The sequence below is a fragment of the Rhagoletis zephyria genome, unplaced genomic scaffold (genome assembly GCF_001687245.7).
Source record: "Rhagoletis zephyria isolate East Lansing unplaced genomic scaffold, Rhagoletis_zephyria_1.1 Rzeph_scaffold_00005, whole genome shotgun sequence".
NCBI classification, from domain to species: domain Eukaryota; kingdom Metazoa; phylum Arthropoda; class Insecta; order Diptera; family Tephritidae; genus Rhagoletis; species Rhagoletis zephyria.
This window is the reverse complement of record NW_016157089.1, coordinates 676,983-695,763: the sequence shown is the minus strand read 5'-3', so window position 1 is coordinate 695,763 and position 18,781 is coordinate 676,983. Positions and strand designations below refer to the sequence as shown.

At 34.5% G+C, this 18,781-nt stretch overlaps 1 protein-coding gene across 3 annotated transcripts in view; it reads right to left on the bottom strand.

Annotated features, from left to right (window-relative positions):
• Window positions 1–18,781, bottom strand: part of Lim3 (Lim3 homeobox protein) — a 204,060-nt gene that overhangs the window by 6,642 nt on the left and 178,637 nt on the right. For 2 of the 3 annotated variants that reach the window (XM_017631933.1, XM_017632063.1), the window contains 3 exons: window positions 5,620–5,794; window positions 1,130–1,332; window positions 846–1,038 (listed from right to left, as the gene is read on the bottom strand). In XM_017631933.1, the coding sequence (XP_017487422.1) occupies window positions 846–1,038; window positions 1,130–1,332; window positions 5,620–5,794 (571 nt within the window). Of the gene's footprint in view, window positions 1–845; window positions 1,039–1,129; window positions 1,342–5,619; window positions 5,795–18,781 lie in introns of all 3 variants that reach the window. The other variant, XM_017631998.1, reaches the window with a different exon arrangement.

The window sequence follows — 18,781 nt, the reverse complement described above, 5'->3', positions numbered from 1 at the left end:
GCCTTTCTGGCCAAGGTGGGAAGTTTAAATTATGGAGTTTTGTACTTCCTTGTGAAAAGTACCATTTATGTCTTGGTTGAATTGACCCTAAGTCCACATTCCCCTGGACCACATGTTTACCAGTCCAGTGCGTTTTGCAATAACTCACTCAGGACCTGAAGATGTTTGCCCGTTGCAACGATTGCTATGTCATCAGCGTACGCTGTGACTTGACAAGCGGTGCCCTTAAGGCTTAGAAGTAAGGTGTTCACTGTTAGATTCCAGAAAAAACGCCCCTTTGGGGAGTGCCTCTGGTCACATATTTCGTAATGAAATCATCCCCATCTCTTCTCGGGTTAAGACATGGGTGTCGGCTTTACCTTCCTTTTAGACAGGGGACATTGTGATTTTTGGGTTTTGCTACGGTTAAAGTTTAATTCTAATAGGGTCTATACTCAAACCGCCAGGGGTCGAAATGTACTCTGAGGGTTGTGGAGTTTTTAACTATACAAGAAGCAGTGACGGCATTGGTTCGCCAGCCATTTCTGCTAAAGTTTACAGCGACATTGGCCTGACAGTCGTTTGGCTAAAGATCATCCTAACAAACTCAGGTAGATCAAGACCAACAGGTGTGCTTGGCTCAGCGGTAGAGTGGTAGCATTGAAATTCGTTGCGTTTTCAGAATTTCTTCTAGAAACACAAGCTTGAAGCTCCAATAAAATTTTTGATAACAAAAAATTGGTTTGACTTTTCTGGCTAGGGTTTTGGCCTACTGCTTGGCATCGCCACTCTAGGATATATAAAGAGTGCGGCAGTACGCGCGAGTGACGAAATATAAAGATGCTGGTAGATTCTTTACAACGTACCTATTTTGAAACCACACTTGGACGACTCGCATGTCCAGTCCGGTATCTTGCGATAGTTGTTCTCGTACATGTCGTGCAGGTTTAGGACTATTATTGTAGGCTGTTTTAAGTGTTTCTAATTGTTTTGCCGTTATTGTTGTACGAGGTCGTTTATTTGGCTGATCACCATCCAATGAACCATCCAAGTAGAGTCCTACAAAAAGAATGCAGGTAATGATAAACAATACTCATACATTTTGTTTAAAGTTTTTAATATACTATGATTTTATTGAACACACACCAACCTTTCGCCTTCGCCTCTTCATAATCACGCTTACATATTAGCTTCCTATCTTCCATAAGGTAGAACTCATCACCGGTATTTAGTGTTCGAGAGCATATTGTACAAAGAAAACATTGTAAATGGTAGACATTGTCCTGCGCTCTCCGAACTACTTGCGTTGGCGGAATTCCCATATCACATGCGGAACACTTTGTTCCATATCGTCTAGTAGGCCCGAACATTGGAAAGGCAGAAGTTTTAATTAGTGCTACTTATTTTGTTTTTAGCAAAAATAAATTGTTTCTATTTCATAAAATGTATCTTAAATGTATCTATGCTGTCTATTTATGTCAGTTGATGTACAGGATGGTTGGAAATCCGTTTTTTGTTAATTTAAATTTTCTATTTTATTAACCAAAAAAAAAATTGATCCGTTGTCTCAACATCTTAACGCCTTTCGAGAAAAGTTGTTTGCAATTTTAAATAAAATTGAGTGCAAACCGACATACACGCATATATACATTTTATTTCAAGGATCAGTAGGAAAATCTGCATGTTTCTTTACTTCAATAATAGTTCTTTCACTCCTCTCGGTTTCAAAAATTAAATATTTTTAAAGAGCTACATGTATGTATGTATGTATGTAAATATTATTTAAGGGAACAACAATTTCTTAAGTAAATTGAACTATTTTACACGGTGCTACAAAAAAAATTGCTGTATGTCCTTTTTATCATAATCTTATATTCATTGAAAAGCGGAATAAATTGGACAGTTTTAAACGGATTCTCATAATCTTATTTTCATTGAAAAGCGGATGTTGTGTCTTGCCATTGCTTTTAGGAAATTTAAGTTCAGCTGATAATTATTGAATCCTTGAACCATAAAGATTGAGAAAAATCCGAAAAAAATACTTATTGTAACTTTGGGTTAAAATTACACCCTATACTTGTATCAAACCCATACCTAGTGCTCTATCTAAAAACACTATATTTTCCCTATTTGAAAGTGTTACAAAAATCTCTGCGCTATAAAGATATTTCGTTCAGTAAATAATTGTGGGGGAGTAACTCATACGCCATGTACGTACGTACGATTTTAACTTTCCCGTAATTAATGGTAGATCCAATATGGATCGCCATTTTGAACATTAAAAATCTGATTTCAGATTCGTAATTAGCGACCTTAAGTTCCGCTAATTGTAAGTATTTCTTTTGCCGACATATTGGGTCAGCCATTTTGAATTTTTCTAATCTGACTTAAGCTTTAGCGACCCCAAAAAGATAAAAGTAATCTTTAGTTATGGTTTTTGTGGCTTATTTTGATTTTCATAAGTGATTCATAGGAAAAATTTCTGGAAGCTAGTCTGAAAATGGTGATTTAGTACCGAAAAATTTTTTTTTTTTTATAAGCGACACATAACTTGCGATTGTACATAAAAAACTGACTTTTCACCTCTTAAAAATAACGATAAGTTTCCAATGTTTTTGAGCAGAGCCGCATGTGTTTTGACGTGGAATGACCCACATGTATACTGGGTTTGGGGCATGGCGGTATTTTGGAGAATAAGGACGTAGATGAGTGTGTAGAGAAAAGATTGGCGATAGAACCTGGGGAACTAGAGTATCCCTTTCACTTCGACCACGGTGCAATGAACAAGAAACATGTAGCTGATAGGACTTTTTAAATCACCTAAGCCTCTTCTCTTTACATTACCAACACAACCCGGAAATATTGGCTTATGGACGCCCCTACCCCCTGCACCAATTTCTATGAATGATTCAAGAATGAGAAGCAGATTCACGGGTTCATGTGTACCAAGACCATGGAAAAATGTTTATGAATAATTTTTTAAATAATTGCAGACATTTGAAATTAATGTCAAGTATTTTCCAAAAAAGTGGAAGCATTCAAACGTAAAATTTTTTCTTTAATTTTTGAACATAAATAAATAAAAAACCAGAGCTTTTTTAAAAAATCGCCACGGATAGCTCGACGCGGAATTAATTATCTTTTATTTAAAAAAAAAAAACTTGCAATCGGTTCATATTTGGGCTCTCAAAATTAATTTGTCCACAGCAACCTTTTTTGCCCCTCTGTGCGGCGTGCGTATGAAGCTAACTCAATTTACAATTTTTGTTCTGCGTGACATTTTGATTTGACGTTTCGCTCAATGAAATCAAATGCAAACGCAAGCAAGCAAATTTCGGGTGACGCAAACAAATTCGACTGCGTGCGTACCAAAACGCAAGCCGCGAATATTAGGTTAGCCTGTAAGTTTCAACAAATTTTTCAAACCCTGGTAGCAACCTCTCTAAATTTGTTTAAAATTTTGAAATTTTCATGGACGTACCCCCTATAAAATTTAAATGTTGATGTTTTAAGGATCTCCCTAATATATACGTTAAATGCGTTGTATAGAAAACTTAAAAAATAACACAAACATTATAGTCGATCATATCGTTGCTCGGCGTGCAATACCGCGTATACGCAAAATGCAATACCGGGTATGAGGTGGCCAGAAAAAAAAAAAGATTTTCGGTAGTGCTGGCGCTACACTGAGAAAAAAAACGCGTTGTAAAAATGAAAATTTTTTATTTGATTACCGTTTAAACATGTTCGTATTTAAATCAAGTGAATAGTAATAAAATAAGTAAGAAAGTCTAAGTTCGGGTGGAGCCGAACATTAAATACCCGGCGCAAGTATTAAATATATGTTTTTTCACCTTTCCGAAACCTACCGCTAGATGGTAAGCCAGGGTGTATCAATTTTGAGTAAATTAGCGTCCTTAAATTTCGAAATATTGCAGTTTCAAGCATTTCTGAAATATACCATTATATGAAAAGCGGCCGTAATTTTAGTCTGATTTCAATAATTTTCAACATTTTGCTTTTATGTGGCAAGCACAAAAAAAAACACACCGAGTTTGGTACAAATTGGTAGAACGGTTACCGATATACATATATGTGATCATAAGTGGGCGGTGCCACGCGCATTTTCCAAAATTTTACCATAAACGTATTTCTTGGTAAAGAATTGTTGCAAGCATCAATTTTTAATAAATTAGCTTTAATATTTACTGATTTATCGAAGATTTTGTATTCTCTAAATTACCGGTATATGGGATGTGGGCGTGGTTATTCTCCGATTTCATTTAGTATGCTGTACCAAGGCCANCCATTTTCAATACTAACCTACCTTGGATTAATGGAAACCTACATACCAAATTTCGTTGAGATATCTCAATTTTTGCTCGAGTTATCGTGTACACGGACGGACGGACAGACGGACAGACAGACATGGCTTAATCGACTTCCCTATTCATTCTGAGCGTTTATGTATACATTTTTCTATATCTATCTCGATTCGTTTTGGCTGTTACAAACAACCTTTATGTGAACAAAATTAATATACCCTTGTGCACAAGTGCGCTCGGGTACAAAAATGCATTTTTTCATTATACATACACTGCGTATAATGAAAATATTAAATTCAAATACGCCCGTATTAAAATGAAGCATTTTTCACTGCACGGATGGCGTTTTGCACGTCTCGGATGCTTTTTCACATGTAATTAGGAAAGTATATGTATACAAAGCATGCACATATACATACATACATGGTATGACATAATGCACTAATCGCGCGCTGTGATGTTGATTCAAACTCAACATTTGAAAACGCATTTACATGTATGGTATGCAAAGACGCTTGATACAATTGGTTGCTGCCAAGCGGGTCCGGGTTCAATTACCAACATAAAATGACGGAACATAAAATTAATTTTTTTTCCCTTTCTTAATTACGAAAAAGCATTTGTGCAAATCACAGCGCCATATTTTATAGCGTACATACTCAAATTTAAAACGAGTTGGGTTGGTGCTCTTTCATATGCGTATTTTTTTAAATTTAGCACGCTTTTTTAAAATTTTTAAATTTTTTCCCTCAGTGTACTTCACAAATTTAATGGTCAATAATTTTAGTAGAAGCTCATATTTTATAACTTCAGTTAGAAAACCATTCAAAAGTTTAGAAGACAATAAGTTTATATGCACTTTTGTAAAATTTTTGGACTATCATATACGCGGTATTGCGTTTTACGTATACGCGGTCATGCACGCCAATGGACGGTATAAATGATTATCTGTTCAGAGAATTAAAGGAATTTTTTGAAGTCAGTAGAATAAAATCATGAAATAAGCTATCCTAAATAACTTGTCCTCATTTTTAGTAAATTGAACGTTAAAGAATAGAGCTTATGAAATCTTAACTTGTTATGCATCAATTAATTCTATTGCGATGTGGGGGAACATGTGTTTACAGTTTCCTTAAAAAAATCTACTTAGTTTTGAGATTCCTTATCACTATAGAAACAGTAAATATGAAGTTTAAACTGAATTTGAAGTTTGTGTTTACTCGTACCAGATTCCAGACAACATATTATAAATTTCCCTGTTCATTTTATAAACAAATACACCTTTGAAAGATAGTAATTTTGTAGCTTAACTTACTTAAAAAAGTCTTCTTTACAAAAAAGTTGACCATTTCGCGAGAAGCATTTATCATTTAGTTGGGTGTGGCATTCGCTGCATTGCAAACATTTCGCATGCCACGTCCGCTCCAACACTTTCAATATAAAACGATCAAGTATTAGTTCATGACAGCCACCGCATTTCGGTATAGTAGCTGAAACGAGAAAAAATGCAGTGTTATTTAAATTTGAGCTATTGACAGAGTTATTTTTTTAACCTATGTTATGATATTAAATTAAGCATTGAAAGTTCACTTGCCACGAGTGTTAACAAAACAAAAGTCGCTCATACGCCATGTATTCGCAAACATACCCAAATTAGTGGAATAGTGCTACAACACCACATTTTCACCAAACGACTAAACGAAACGATTTTTTTTTAAACTAAACACTTTTCACCACACAATATGCCAAAACTCACACAAACCGCAGCCGTGAGTATTGCCTTTAATTTGGTGAAAATACGTTGACGCACAAATACTATTTCTCAAATATATGTGAGTCGAGATATTCGAACATTTTTCATCAACAGGCAAAAAAACTTACTAATATAATTAAACGCTTAAAAATGCACTGCTACTTCTAGACGCCCGAAACCAGATATATTTCATTCGTGGAAAATATTTTTATTTCTATTGGATGAAAGAAAGTAGTAGTTTCAGAAACTAAAACGATCAAGTATGCGTTGAATAAATAAAGTTATGAGGCATGTTCCGATATTCACTTTCGAGTGAATTTCAACCCCTGTCAGTTTTAATTCAAAGCGGATTTGACTGAAATTAACTAGGAAGTGAATTGCAGAACCTGCCTGTATATTTTGAAATTATAAATTATTTTATATTTACAAGCTTTTATTAAAGTTAACCGGCGTTAATAAAATTTTGCAACTAATTTTTAACCAACTTTCTGATGAAGACTGGGACTTGAAACTTGAAACTTAGCGCAGACCCCATTGCCAATGCAACGTGAAAGATTAATAAATCCGCTAGGTGGCGCAGCCGCATAGTCAGTCCTTCCTTCTATTATAAAATGTGGGCAAAGTAGTATTGTAGACGGATTTAAATGAAAATTCGCTTCTTAGTGAAATTGAGGACGCTAAATTCAAAAATTCAATTTGTTTTTGGATAACTTTCATATTTTCACTGTAAATGCAGTTTGAAGTTGAAAATTTGGGTTCTTGTAGCATTTACATGTATATGTACATATAGCGCGTTCTATTTTCAAAAATTAGGTTTCAAACTCCAGGGATTGGCCTATAGATGTACAATAAAGGGTTTTTGTTAATGCGTTGCCACCTGTTAAAAATTTGATTGCAAGTATGTAAATGAATTAGGTATTACAATACGGGTATCAGTCGAAATGGTTTTGAAAATGCCTTACTTCTAAGTGACACGCGTAGGGCTGCCACATGTATAGAAAATCAAATTCAATTGAATTAAGGAAATTAGGCAACTGAAATAAGTATATCAATATGGGTATCAGACAATAGAAAAAATTTCACATATTTATCAAGAAATAAGTGAAAATTAAAAACATTCCTGAAACTTTATAGTTAATTTAAGAGTCCAGTAATTTAAAAGTAATGTAATCAGAACAAATCACTGATTGAAAATGCATATGTGTATGTATTTTTTATAAAATAACAAATACGATGTCGTAAACCTTTGGTTTGACACAATTATTATTTTAATTTAAATAAATTTGACTTTACAAACAGGTGGCAACCCTCTTCATAATATTTTCAAGCTAAACACTTTTTCAACTTTTTTTTCGTCTGACACCCATATGCTGATATTTATCTATTGCAATTACTTAATCCTTTTTAAAAAGGTGGCAACCCTCCTACGTGCAGTTATGAAATAAACTCTTGTAATACCCATATCGATTGATACCCATCTCAATTAACTTATTAAAAAATGTGAATGTAATTGTTTAACAGTTGGCAACTCTTAAAAAAAAATAAATCGTCTGCAGGTCAGCCTTTATGCTGTATCACGAAACATCAGGCAACACGAACGATTCGTCTGCAGAAGAATGCTTAAAAAATTAGTCCGGCAGCATCATTCTAGCCGGTTTAAACGCAACCGAGACCATTGCAACTAATATAATCGCAATCAGAGATTGTGTCGTCTGAAGACGAATCGTTCGTGTTGCGTATCGTTCGTGATACTAAATAAGGCTGATAATCTGACACTTAATGTTTGAAAATAGAACGAATCGTGCTGATCTGATATCACTGAGAAAAAATGATTTTACGTATTAGCAAAAAAACGCATTATTTCAAAAAGTGCAAAACATGAGCAGGTTTTTATTTCCTCCTTCGAAAGCTAAAGCCCCGTTCTATTAAAGAAAATAATAAATAATAACATATTTTTACATACATATATAATTTGCAATTATTAAAAACACAGTTTTCTGGAATACCGTAGGGGCACCCTATGCTTAATTTTATTCCAAAAATTGTATTCTTGCAGTTCTTTACTATATACATATATGGAAATAAAAAACGTTAAACATTTAACTTAAGACCAAATATAACTTGACCTCAAGGCGGCTTGACAACAGCGGCTGGAGAGCACATCTATTTCTGTACTTCTATTTGGTAAAGCATTGAGTTCACTTAACATCCTAGAAATAGGCTAATTTTGCGAATACTTGGTTTTATAAAATTCTATTGAGAAAAGTTCACAATACCTTAAAGATCTAACAGGAATATTCAGTTTTATGACAGTACAGTCAATACTTCCATCAAGAATATCATGCTCAAAACATGAGCCCAGATATAGTCCTTCTTCCGGCAAGAGTGTGCAAATCAATTAATTTACAGCGAGAAATATATGGCGGATTTGGCAAACCAAACTTCAACTGGTATAACGCAGACAATTTTTTTGTATACGCTCTACTCTTTTAGAGTGAGTATCAAAATAAGGATGCCAAATAACAGACGCATACTTCAGTTTCGATTTCACGAAAGCATTGGTATAGAATTTATTTGGTATAGGGATCGTTAAATTCAGAGCTATTCCTCTTTATGAAAGTCAGTGACGCGTATTCCTTGGGAATAATGTAGTTAAGGTGATCTATGAACGTGAAATCTGAGTCAAACACAACTCCAATCTCTTTAATTTTATTATAGGAGCATAGAGTGGTGTCTGAAATATCACAAAACACCATTTATTAATATTAAGTTATGGCTTATTTCGCCTACCCCAGTCACAGAAAATATTTAAATCATTTTGAATCGCCTGTACATCAGAGTTAGATTTTATGTATTTAAAAATTTCCATATATCCGCATATAAAAGGTGACCACATTGTTTAAAAGAAACACTGGCATCATTAAGAAACATTAAGAAGAGTAATGGACCTAATATGCTGCCTTGGCGAACGCCCGAAGTAGCACCATATGCATGAGACTTTACACTATCGACTGATACAAAATTGACTCTGTTGACTAGATAAGATTTGTGCCAATCCAGAATTTTGACAAACGCTTTCGTTATATCGGTATATATACCTGGCATCCATCCACAAAAGAAGAGATGCAATAATTTGAGAATACTGCTAGGTTGGTAACAGTTGAGCGTCCAGGGATAACACCATGTTGGGAAATAAATATAAACGGCTTGGTTGTAAAGATCATTATAGTACTAAAAGCTTTTTCAAACAATTTAGCAAAGTTAGCGAGTTTAGAAATAGCACTGTAGTTGGAAATTTGGCATTTGAGGCCTGCTTTAAAGGCAGGAGTGATAAAAGCTACTTTCCATTCATCCTAAAAATGCTCCATTTGAGAGACAGATTAAATAATAGTGAAAGTGGTTCAGCAATTGAAGTAATGCATTGTTTGAGGAATAATGCAAAAATTCCATGACCATCAGCCTACTTCGAATTAATAACCTCGCTTATCGAGCAGATACGCCCTCCTCGGATAATTCCAAACCTCCAAAATCTAACGAGGGAGAAATCCCCATATCGCCTAATTCCCCAATCAATAATAGATCACAAACAAAATTTGATTTGGAAAAGCTAGCAAACAAATTAGCGGTCTCAAAGGGTGATTTAGATGTCCTCCCATTGAAAGATATAGACGATGGAATAAGTGAAGAAGAAGGTTTCGAGTTTATAAAATTCTAAAACGATTTTGGATTTGTTTTAAAATTATGTTCAAAAGCAAGTAAATAGTTCTTATAAGAAACTCGAAAGAAAACGACAGGTATTTATCGCACAGAACTCTGTTTTGCCAATCACCCGTATTTTTAAACAATTAGAAATACTTATTACGCAAGTTTTTTTTAAGGTTTTTTAATCATTTATTGTATCAAGGTAAATTATTAACCTTTTTCAGAAAGACGGGAATATCACATATTTGCATAATTTTTGATATGAAAATAAACATTCAGTAAGATGCTGACATCCAAATGACGTTACCTAATCAAATCCGGAAAGGAGGTTATTGATGTGGGAAAAATCGCGTCGATTAAAATTCCAGTTTGAGATACTCATATGGGATAACTTAGCAAATTGATAAAACCGAAGCTCCAAAACAACAGGGGTATGATGTCTATCAGACTTGTAAATATTATACTTTAATTCCCTACAAATTAGTTCATTTACAAAACAATTGATTTGAGTTAATTGTAAACTATAAAACTCGTCAATAATATAAATTTCATAAGGGCTGTTTACATTACTGGGTATGAGCACATTTTCCGCTACACAATACCATGCTATTTTACTTAATTTGTAGTCTCCCAGCTGCAAATTACAGTGGATCACAAATTTTAGTTTGGTTTTTGTTCTCCAGACGCCACTATCCAATTTTTATGTCGAATTGCTCGGTGATTCCGGAAATCGAGTTTATTTTTTTCTATGGATACGTTTTCGAGATATTTTCAATTTACCGTTATTCTGCTTAAAACAAAAAGTGGTTCCAATTAATCACGTTTACCTTACGAACTAATTTAGCAATCTTAAACGAGAAACGCCAAATCAAAGCTAATAAAATTCTCCATAAACCATGTATACATCACTTTCCGATAGGACTGATAGTTTCTGACAAATTAATTAATCATTCCAGTTTTTTTTTATTTTTTAATGAAAAAAATCAAACTTTAACCGAAGAAAAATTAAAAAAATAACAGGTTCTGTGCCAATTTTTTTGCATTTATGCTAAAGCCTGCTCAGTTATAAAGAAAAATAAAATAACTAATACAGAAAATCGGTGGATAAATAAGCACTAATGAGTGGTCAAATGAAAATCCACGAAGATTTTTTGTATGAAATATGAGCAGAAAAGCATGTTACTCAGGTGTACGTGGCGTATGAGTAGCTTTCTTTCCTGCTAATTTTTCATACAAAAAATCTTTACGTATTTTCATTTGACCACTCATTGGTTCTTATTTATTCATCGTTTTTCTTCATTAGTAATCTGATTTTTTTATAACCTGTTATTTTTAAAATTTTTCTTCTGTTAAAGTTTGATTTTTTTAATTCTTTCATTAAAAAATAAAAAAACTGGAATGATGAATTAATTTGTCAGAAACTATAAGTCCTATCGGAAAGTTATGTATACACGGTTTATGGAGAATTTTATTAGCTTTTATTTGCCGTATTTTGTTTTAAGATTGTTAAATTGGTTCGTATGATATACGTGATTAAAGGGAACCAATTTTGCTTTAAGCTGAATAACGGCAAATCGGAAATATCTCGAAAACGTATCCATAGAAAAACCAGTTAGAAAGTCTAAGTTCGGGCGGAGCCGAACATTAAATACCCGGCGCAAGTACCGCTATATGGTAAGCCGGGGTGTATTAATTTTGAGAAAATTAGCGTCCTTAAATTTCGAAATATGGAAGTTTAAAGCATTTCTGAAATTTACCGTTATATGAAAAGCGGTCGTAATTTTATCCCGATTTGAATAATTTTCAACGTTTTGCTTTTACGTGGCAAGCACAATGACCATACCGAGTTTGGTACAAATTGGTAGAACGGTTACCGAGATACATATATGTGATCATAAGTGTGCGGCGCCACGCCCATTTTCCAAAATTTTATCATAAACGTATTTCTTGGTAAAGAATTGTTGCAAGCATCAATCTTGAATAAATTTGCTTTAAGATTTAATGATTTATCGAAGATTTCGTATTTCTCTAAATTACCGTTATATGGGATGTGGGCGTGGTTATTGTCCGATTTAAAAAATATTCAGCCATTTGGTATGCTGTAGCAAGGCTAACAATTGTGCCAAATTTGAAAGTAATTGGCGCAGCGGTTACCAAGATATACACATGTAACCATAAAAATTTATAATATTCTTATTTCTCGTCTAAATATTATTGCAAATATCAATTCTGAGTGAATAATCTTCAGTAATTACTAAAATATCGCAGTTTTCGTATTTCTGAAAATTACCGTTATATGGGAGGTAGGCGTGGTTATTATCCGATTTTGCCCATTTTCAATACCATCCGTCCTACGCCCGAAAGAAGTGTACGTACCAAGTTTCGTTAAGATATCTCACAGACGGACGGACAGACAGTCACCGCTTAATCGATTTCTCTTTTCATTCTGATCATTTATGTGTACATTTGTTTATATCGTATGTTCGATTCGTTTTGCCTGTTACAAACAACCATTATGTGAACAAAGTTATAATACCCTCTTGTACAAGTGCGCTCGAGCAATAGCAATATATAGGAATCTCATAATGGCATCCATAGTGTTGCGGACATGAGTCCCAACTTAATCGAATTCGATTAAGAACTTTGTAAAGTATTCCATTAATATTTTTCTATAATCCGCGTGCGGCTGGCAACGCCACTTACTGTACACCATTGTTAATGAGTCTGGTGAATTAGGTTTCATGTTGAAATTGTAAGAGGATTCATGGGGTGACTGGTGCCGGCAATTAAATTGGAAGATTTATTAACGTTTTAAACGCCATCGCAGCCGCATCGCACTGTTTTTTGCATTTTTGTCACAGAACGCCACACGGGCGAACTTTGTTACTGGTTTAACCATACCGCTACTAAATCTCGTTGAAGCTTGATTGAAGTCAATAAACACTCATGAATTCGTTAGTATAATTAAAATCCTGTGTCTTTTATTTCCACGGAAAATCAGAAAATATAATCTCGGGCGCACCCTGCGCTCCCTTTTTGCTACACCGAAAAGCAAACACATAGAACATTTTTGCTGTAAACCAGTGTTATTAATCAAAACTGCTAAATCTATAACATTATTAGCATGATCAAAATAAAGCTTATATAGACTATTAGGCGGTATATATGGAACACATGAGTATAAAGAGGGGATACACATAATTGGTCCAATTTCGAATCAGTATACTTCAAAGGGACATTTCTCTAAATTACCTTTACAAAAATTCCAAATACTTTCACATAGCAGACAACGAATTTTTCGACATTACATTACCTACATCTGTACATAAAAAAGAATAACTCCACAAAAAGTTTCCCGATGGGTGGCACAGGGTTCGAAAACCCGTATTAATGGTCCGATTTGGTTCATATTTAAAATGTATAAATTTATGTAAAGTCATTCGTCATTCGTAACATCCAAGAATATCATTATTTTATTTAGAGCATTGTATTTAATCGTGGATATAATTCAGCACAACTCAAGGAATAGTCACATGAAATTCAACGAGGTATAGATAAAAATTCTTTTAATGCTGAGTCAACATTAACATCCAAATTACGATGAATATTGAGAAAAGCTCGATCATTGTGTGCTCGTTCTCTGACCATTGTGTACTCGTTCTCTGACCATTAATGTGGTCAAAAATGTATGTGAAAATATAAGGTCGGAATTTGAATGCCGCCACCCCCTAGGATTGAAAATTAAATTTGATTTTCATGTGGCCTTGAGCTCGAAAAATATACAATATTGTTTGTAACGAACGGCCAATAAACAATAGGATAAAATTGAAACAAAAAGAAATTTAGGGAGTGCTCAAAGCGCTCAAAGTTTTCCATGTATTTTATATGGGGGAAAAACAGTTTTTCATAGAAATAGTGTAGAATTCTAGAAAATCATTATTTTTCGATAGGAAAATCCAGTTTTTCTTCAGGAGATTTCCAACAATAATACCCAATTGCTTCTTTAACCATTTTTTCATGGTAACTATATTTTATAGGTCCTCCAAACCTCCAGAAAATGCAATGGGGGACCAATAAAAAATCTTTAGTATTAAAAAATGGTTAAAAAAACAATTTGATATTAATATTGGAAGTCTCCTGAAGAGAACCACAGTTTTCCGTTCGAAAAATATACACCCCTATTCTGCAACTTTTTCGTATTCGGATTTTGCTACGAATCGTAGAAATAGTATGCTGCAATCCGAATCATATTTTCGAACTTTCGAAATTCGTAACAATGGCATGCCTAAAAACGAACGAGTAAGCTTTTTTGCGTAATTTTGTACGAAAACAATTCTGTGTCGGAGGCGAGATAAAAGACGTAAATCGATGTGTGTTTGCAGGAAATATTAGTGGTGTTCATTTAAACAGATAAATCTGCCCTTCATATATACGTATATTTTTATCCACTGCTTTATATAAACGAGTAAAACAGAATCTTTGTTGACCCTTATCGAGAAACTTGGGTCCGGTTTAGTTATTTGTACAATGATTTTCGGTTGTTGTGCCCAAACGCATAATCCGAATCCAAAAACTTTAACATCACGTGTAATCAAAGGATTTAAATTTTATTTAAAGTAAATGTTTCAAATTTCCGAGCACTATCTAATTAATAAATTCGGTTTGTACTATGCACTTTTTTGCAAATTTCGACGTGGGTTCTGCGCAAAAATACTGTGGATGGCGTAGCCGGAGTGATGTGCACAAGAAGTGTTGTATACCTTTGACATGCGGAAGTCCCTCTTCTCCGGCAGCACAGAATGGAGAATTCTACTAGGCAGAAGCAAGTGCAACAGGTGGTAGACCTAACAAAGTGAATTGAGAACCAGTTCTTCAGGCATAGGAGTAGTTCTGGCTTGTGGTTCAACAATTCAACCAGAAGTTGACATAGACGCGCCCATGGTTACTATGCCCGACAGCTCCGCATATCTTTGTGAAAGCATTCCCATAGCGCGCTCTTACTCCGCTGCTATAATTGCAAATGCAATAGAATCCACCGTTTCTTTCAAAATATGTAAAACCAAACAATGTTACAATAAATAAGCACTTCATGAGTTTTTTTAAATTCCTTTACACTTTGTTTTCCTTCATTCAGCTATCTTCGAAAAGCAACTGATAGCTGGAAATGCACACATGTTTACGCAACGGTTGCAGCATTTTTCGTTTTTCGTAGCGTAGCTACGAATTACGAATTACGAAAATTCGGGTTCTAGAATAAGGGGGATAGATTTTCAAGAATTTTATATAAAATACATAGAAAACTTTGAGCGCGTTTAAGCACTGCCTAAATATTTTTTGATTTCAAAATAAAAAAAATTGGGGTATATTTTTTTTACTTATTTCTTGCTTACAATGTTGGTAAAATGAAGGATGTAATTAAGTAACTTAACAACTTATTCAGAATTTTTATTGTAATAATTTAAATTGCAAATTAAATTTTGCGCTTTCCTTTTGCGAATCTTTCTATTATCCTTTCAGTATCAATTTCAATATCTAAGTGTACGTGTAAAAGTGCTAGACCTATCAGTTTTTCTTCATTCATGGTACTACGCAGACATGTTTTTAACCGGCGAAAGGTTGAAAAACTTCTTTCGGAAGTAGCGTTACTAGCTGGAAGTGTGACCAGAATGCGGAGAAGTTTGTTAATTAATGGAAAAGCATATTCGTCGCATTTACCAAGAAGTTCTGCTGCTGACTTTGGGAATGGCTTTTCGCTTTCCTTATTTGTCCATCGTTCCAACCACACTTTATACTCTCCTTCCAAATTACTACCGTCTTTTTCTAAGAAAAGTTCGTATCGTTTTCCAAGTGATTTTACGCTTCCGATAGCATTATTTTATTCGTCAGGTGAATTATATTCCACAATTTTAGATGGAAGTAATAAGTTCAAATCAAAAATGGTTAATGTCTCTTTCGGCAATCTTTCTCGGAGATCGAGCAAAATATTATCCAATAGCGGTATAAATATATATGTATTTTTTTTTTTTTTTTAGATTGGCGCTTACACATATGTTAGTGTTTGGCCGAGATTCTCCTCCGACTTGTGGCGTGCGCCTTGATATTGTCACACAAAGCGGAGGGTCCTACAGTTTTACGCCGACTGCGAACGGCGATTGCATATTTATGAGAAGCTGTTTTTTCATGTCAGAAATACACTCGGAGGTTTGCCATTGCCTGCCGATGGACGACCGGTGTTAAGAAAAAATCTTTTTTCTATATTTTTTTGCGATGTTGCTTTGACCAGGGCTTGCACCCAGGTGCTGCGGAGTGGAAGGCGCACTGCTTACCACTACACCACAGCGGCCGGCTAGCGGTATAAATATTGCCTTTCGATAATAATCTTCAGCTTTAGACGCACTATAATAAGCCCGAAAATTTTGCCTATTCGCGAATTTGTGTAACGTCAACAGAAATGCTTTGTTCTCGTACAGCAGTTATGATAATTGTAATAGTAAAATTTGTTTGCTCTGCGTAAAATAGTTACTGCTGATTTCTACTAGCTTGGCGTGCCTTTGTTCATCTTACGCTCTTATAATATAAATTTATAAAAACGGTAATGAAAATAATTTTAATTTTGATTATATTTTTCAAGTCTGGTTACACAGTTGAAAGTGAAACTTCCTACATACATACGTGCATCGCGGAAATAGACAAAAAGCAGTATCAGAAAGTTCGATTTGACATACATACATACATTCATAGTATCTACATACCCATTGCTTTAATTTTTGACGTTGACGAAGAGTTTTACACGATTTCTTATTCTATAAATCGACTGCTGAGTGGAAGATCGACCTATCTCGGCAGCCCTTTCGAAAACGCCCTATCTCAAAAAACTTTTCCAGAACGGCCTAATTCAGATTTTTATTGAAAAACGCCCTATTTCAGAATTTGGTTGAAGAACGCCCTATCTCAGAATTCGGTTCAAAAATGCCCTATCTCACTTCAAAATGTATTGAAAATGTGTTGACATAGGGCGTTTTTGAATCGGCGGCCGAGATAGGGTGTTTTTGAAACGAATTCTGAAATGGGACGTTCTTCAACCAAATTTTGAAATAGGGCGTTCCTGAAAAGTTTTTTGAGATAGGGTGTTTTCGAACTGGCTGCTAAGATAGGTCGATCTTCCACTCAGCAGTCGAAATAATCTTGTGCAAGCCTAGAAAATGGTTACGATTGAAGATTAAAATAAAAAAACTACTTTTTTTCAAATTTCTCCTTTGAGGTAATATATTTTATCCGAAATTTTGCTTTTTCGATGGAGGCTATGCTCAAATGTTGTAGTTGTAATTTTTAGAGCTTCACGAAAACGCTCATTTAACGAGAATTAGTAAAGCGATTTCAAAAAAATATGGCGTTTCAAAGACAAAATTCCAAACCTATCGACAGATACATTCCTGTAAGTAACCAATTCGGTGTCTGTCCTAGAAACAACGGTAAATATTGGCTTATTTTGGGGTAAATTTTCAGCCCTTAAAGTGCTCTGAAAACTTATGATTTGCAGATGTAACTTTCCTTTTCGGGATAAGGTTCTTTGGAGCAGTAGAAATATTACTGTGGGCAAATTTTATATAAATTCAACAAATATTGAGCATTTTAAAACAAAAAATTGCTAAAAAAAAATTAGCAAATATTTTTTATTCCCAAAACTTTCGAAAACCGCTCGAATGACTTTATTTTTGACTGACTTCCAAAAAAGAAGGAGGTTAGCAGTTCGTTGGAATATTTTCTTTATTTTTTTGTTTATTTTTATTTTTTTATGTATGTTACCGCATAACTTTGGAGCACGTCAACCGATTTCGATAATTCTTTTTGCATCGGAAAGGTTGTGTCTCAGTGGTGGTCCCATCATGATATATATATATATATATATATATAGAACTAGCTTTTATGCGCGGGTTTCACCCCACGCCAGAAGGAATTAAAGGGGTCATGTGACTTGTGGTTCCGAAGTTATGGCTGATAAAATGTCCAAGCCTATGTTAAGTGCTATGCCCCCTTTAACAGTCTGATTTATATATGTACCTTACTATAAGCACTTACCATAGATATGTCTGCATACCACATTTCAAGTTCATGTGACTTTCGGTTCCAAAGGTAGAGCTGATTAAATAATTCACGCCTACGGGAGGTGCCACGAACCCTTTTCCAATACCGCCAATTTTTCCCATGAGTATGGAATTAATTTTATTTATCTCGACAGCAAGTTCTAATGCTCTACCACAAATATTTCAAGAGATATACAACATGAAAATTTTAGTTAGTATAGGAGGTGCAGAACCGCCCATTTTTCTCTATGCCTATAACCTTCCCGGGGTAAAAGCAAATAAGTGTGCAAAGTTTCGTGCGATTTCGTGCCGCGGTTCAGAAGTTATAAGGTAACAAACAAACAGACATTCACATTTATATATGTATATACAGGGTGTCCCAGAAGTAACGTGCCAAACTTTAGGGGAAGGTAGGTGGGGGGTGAGCTCCCTGATAAACAAAAAATTTTCAGGTAAAAGTGTCACAGTTTTTGAAATATTTACTTTTTTTCGAATTTAAAAAAAATCGTGCCTTTTCATGTATTTTCTTTAACTGCAACTACAAACCGGGCAATACTTAGTAAATTTTTTATGTAAAATGCTTCCAGATAGTTGCCTCTCCATACTCAAATGCAATGTAGTTAAAATATATTAAGGAACCATCATAAAATTAGGACTATTTCGGGATTTTTAACTTTTTAATATTTTCTTCCCCAACTTTGACTATCTCGGGTGAAAAAAAATGTACTGAGCCATAGCTTTACATTACAAAAAAAAAAAATTGCTCATTTAATAAAGATTTCAGAAAGGTGCCACACTTACTGTTTTGAATAGAAAAAAAAAGTTATAGCCGCTTTTGTGGGTAAAGGACTGAGACACGCTAGAATGTATTTAATAGATTTAAATTGAATTTGCTCTTGTTACCGTCAAATGACATGCTAAATAGTACAAAGGTACAT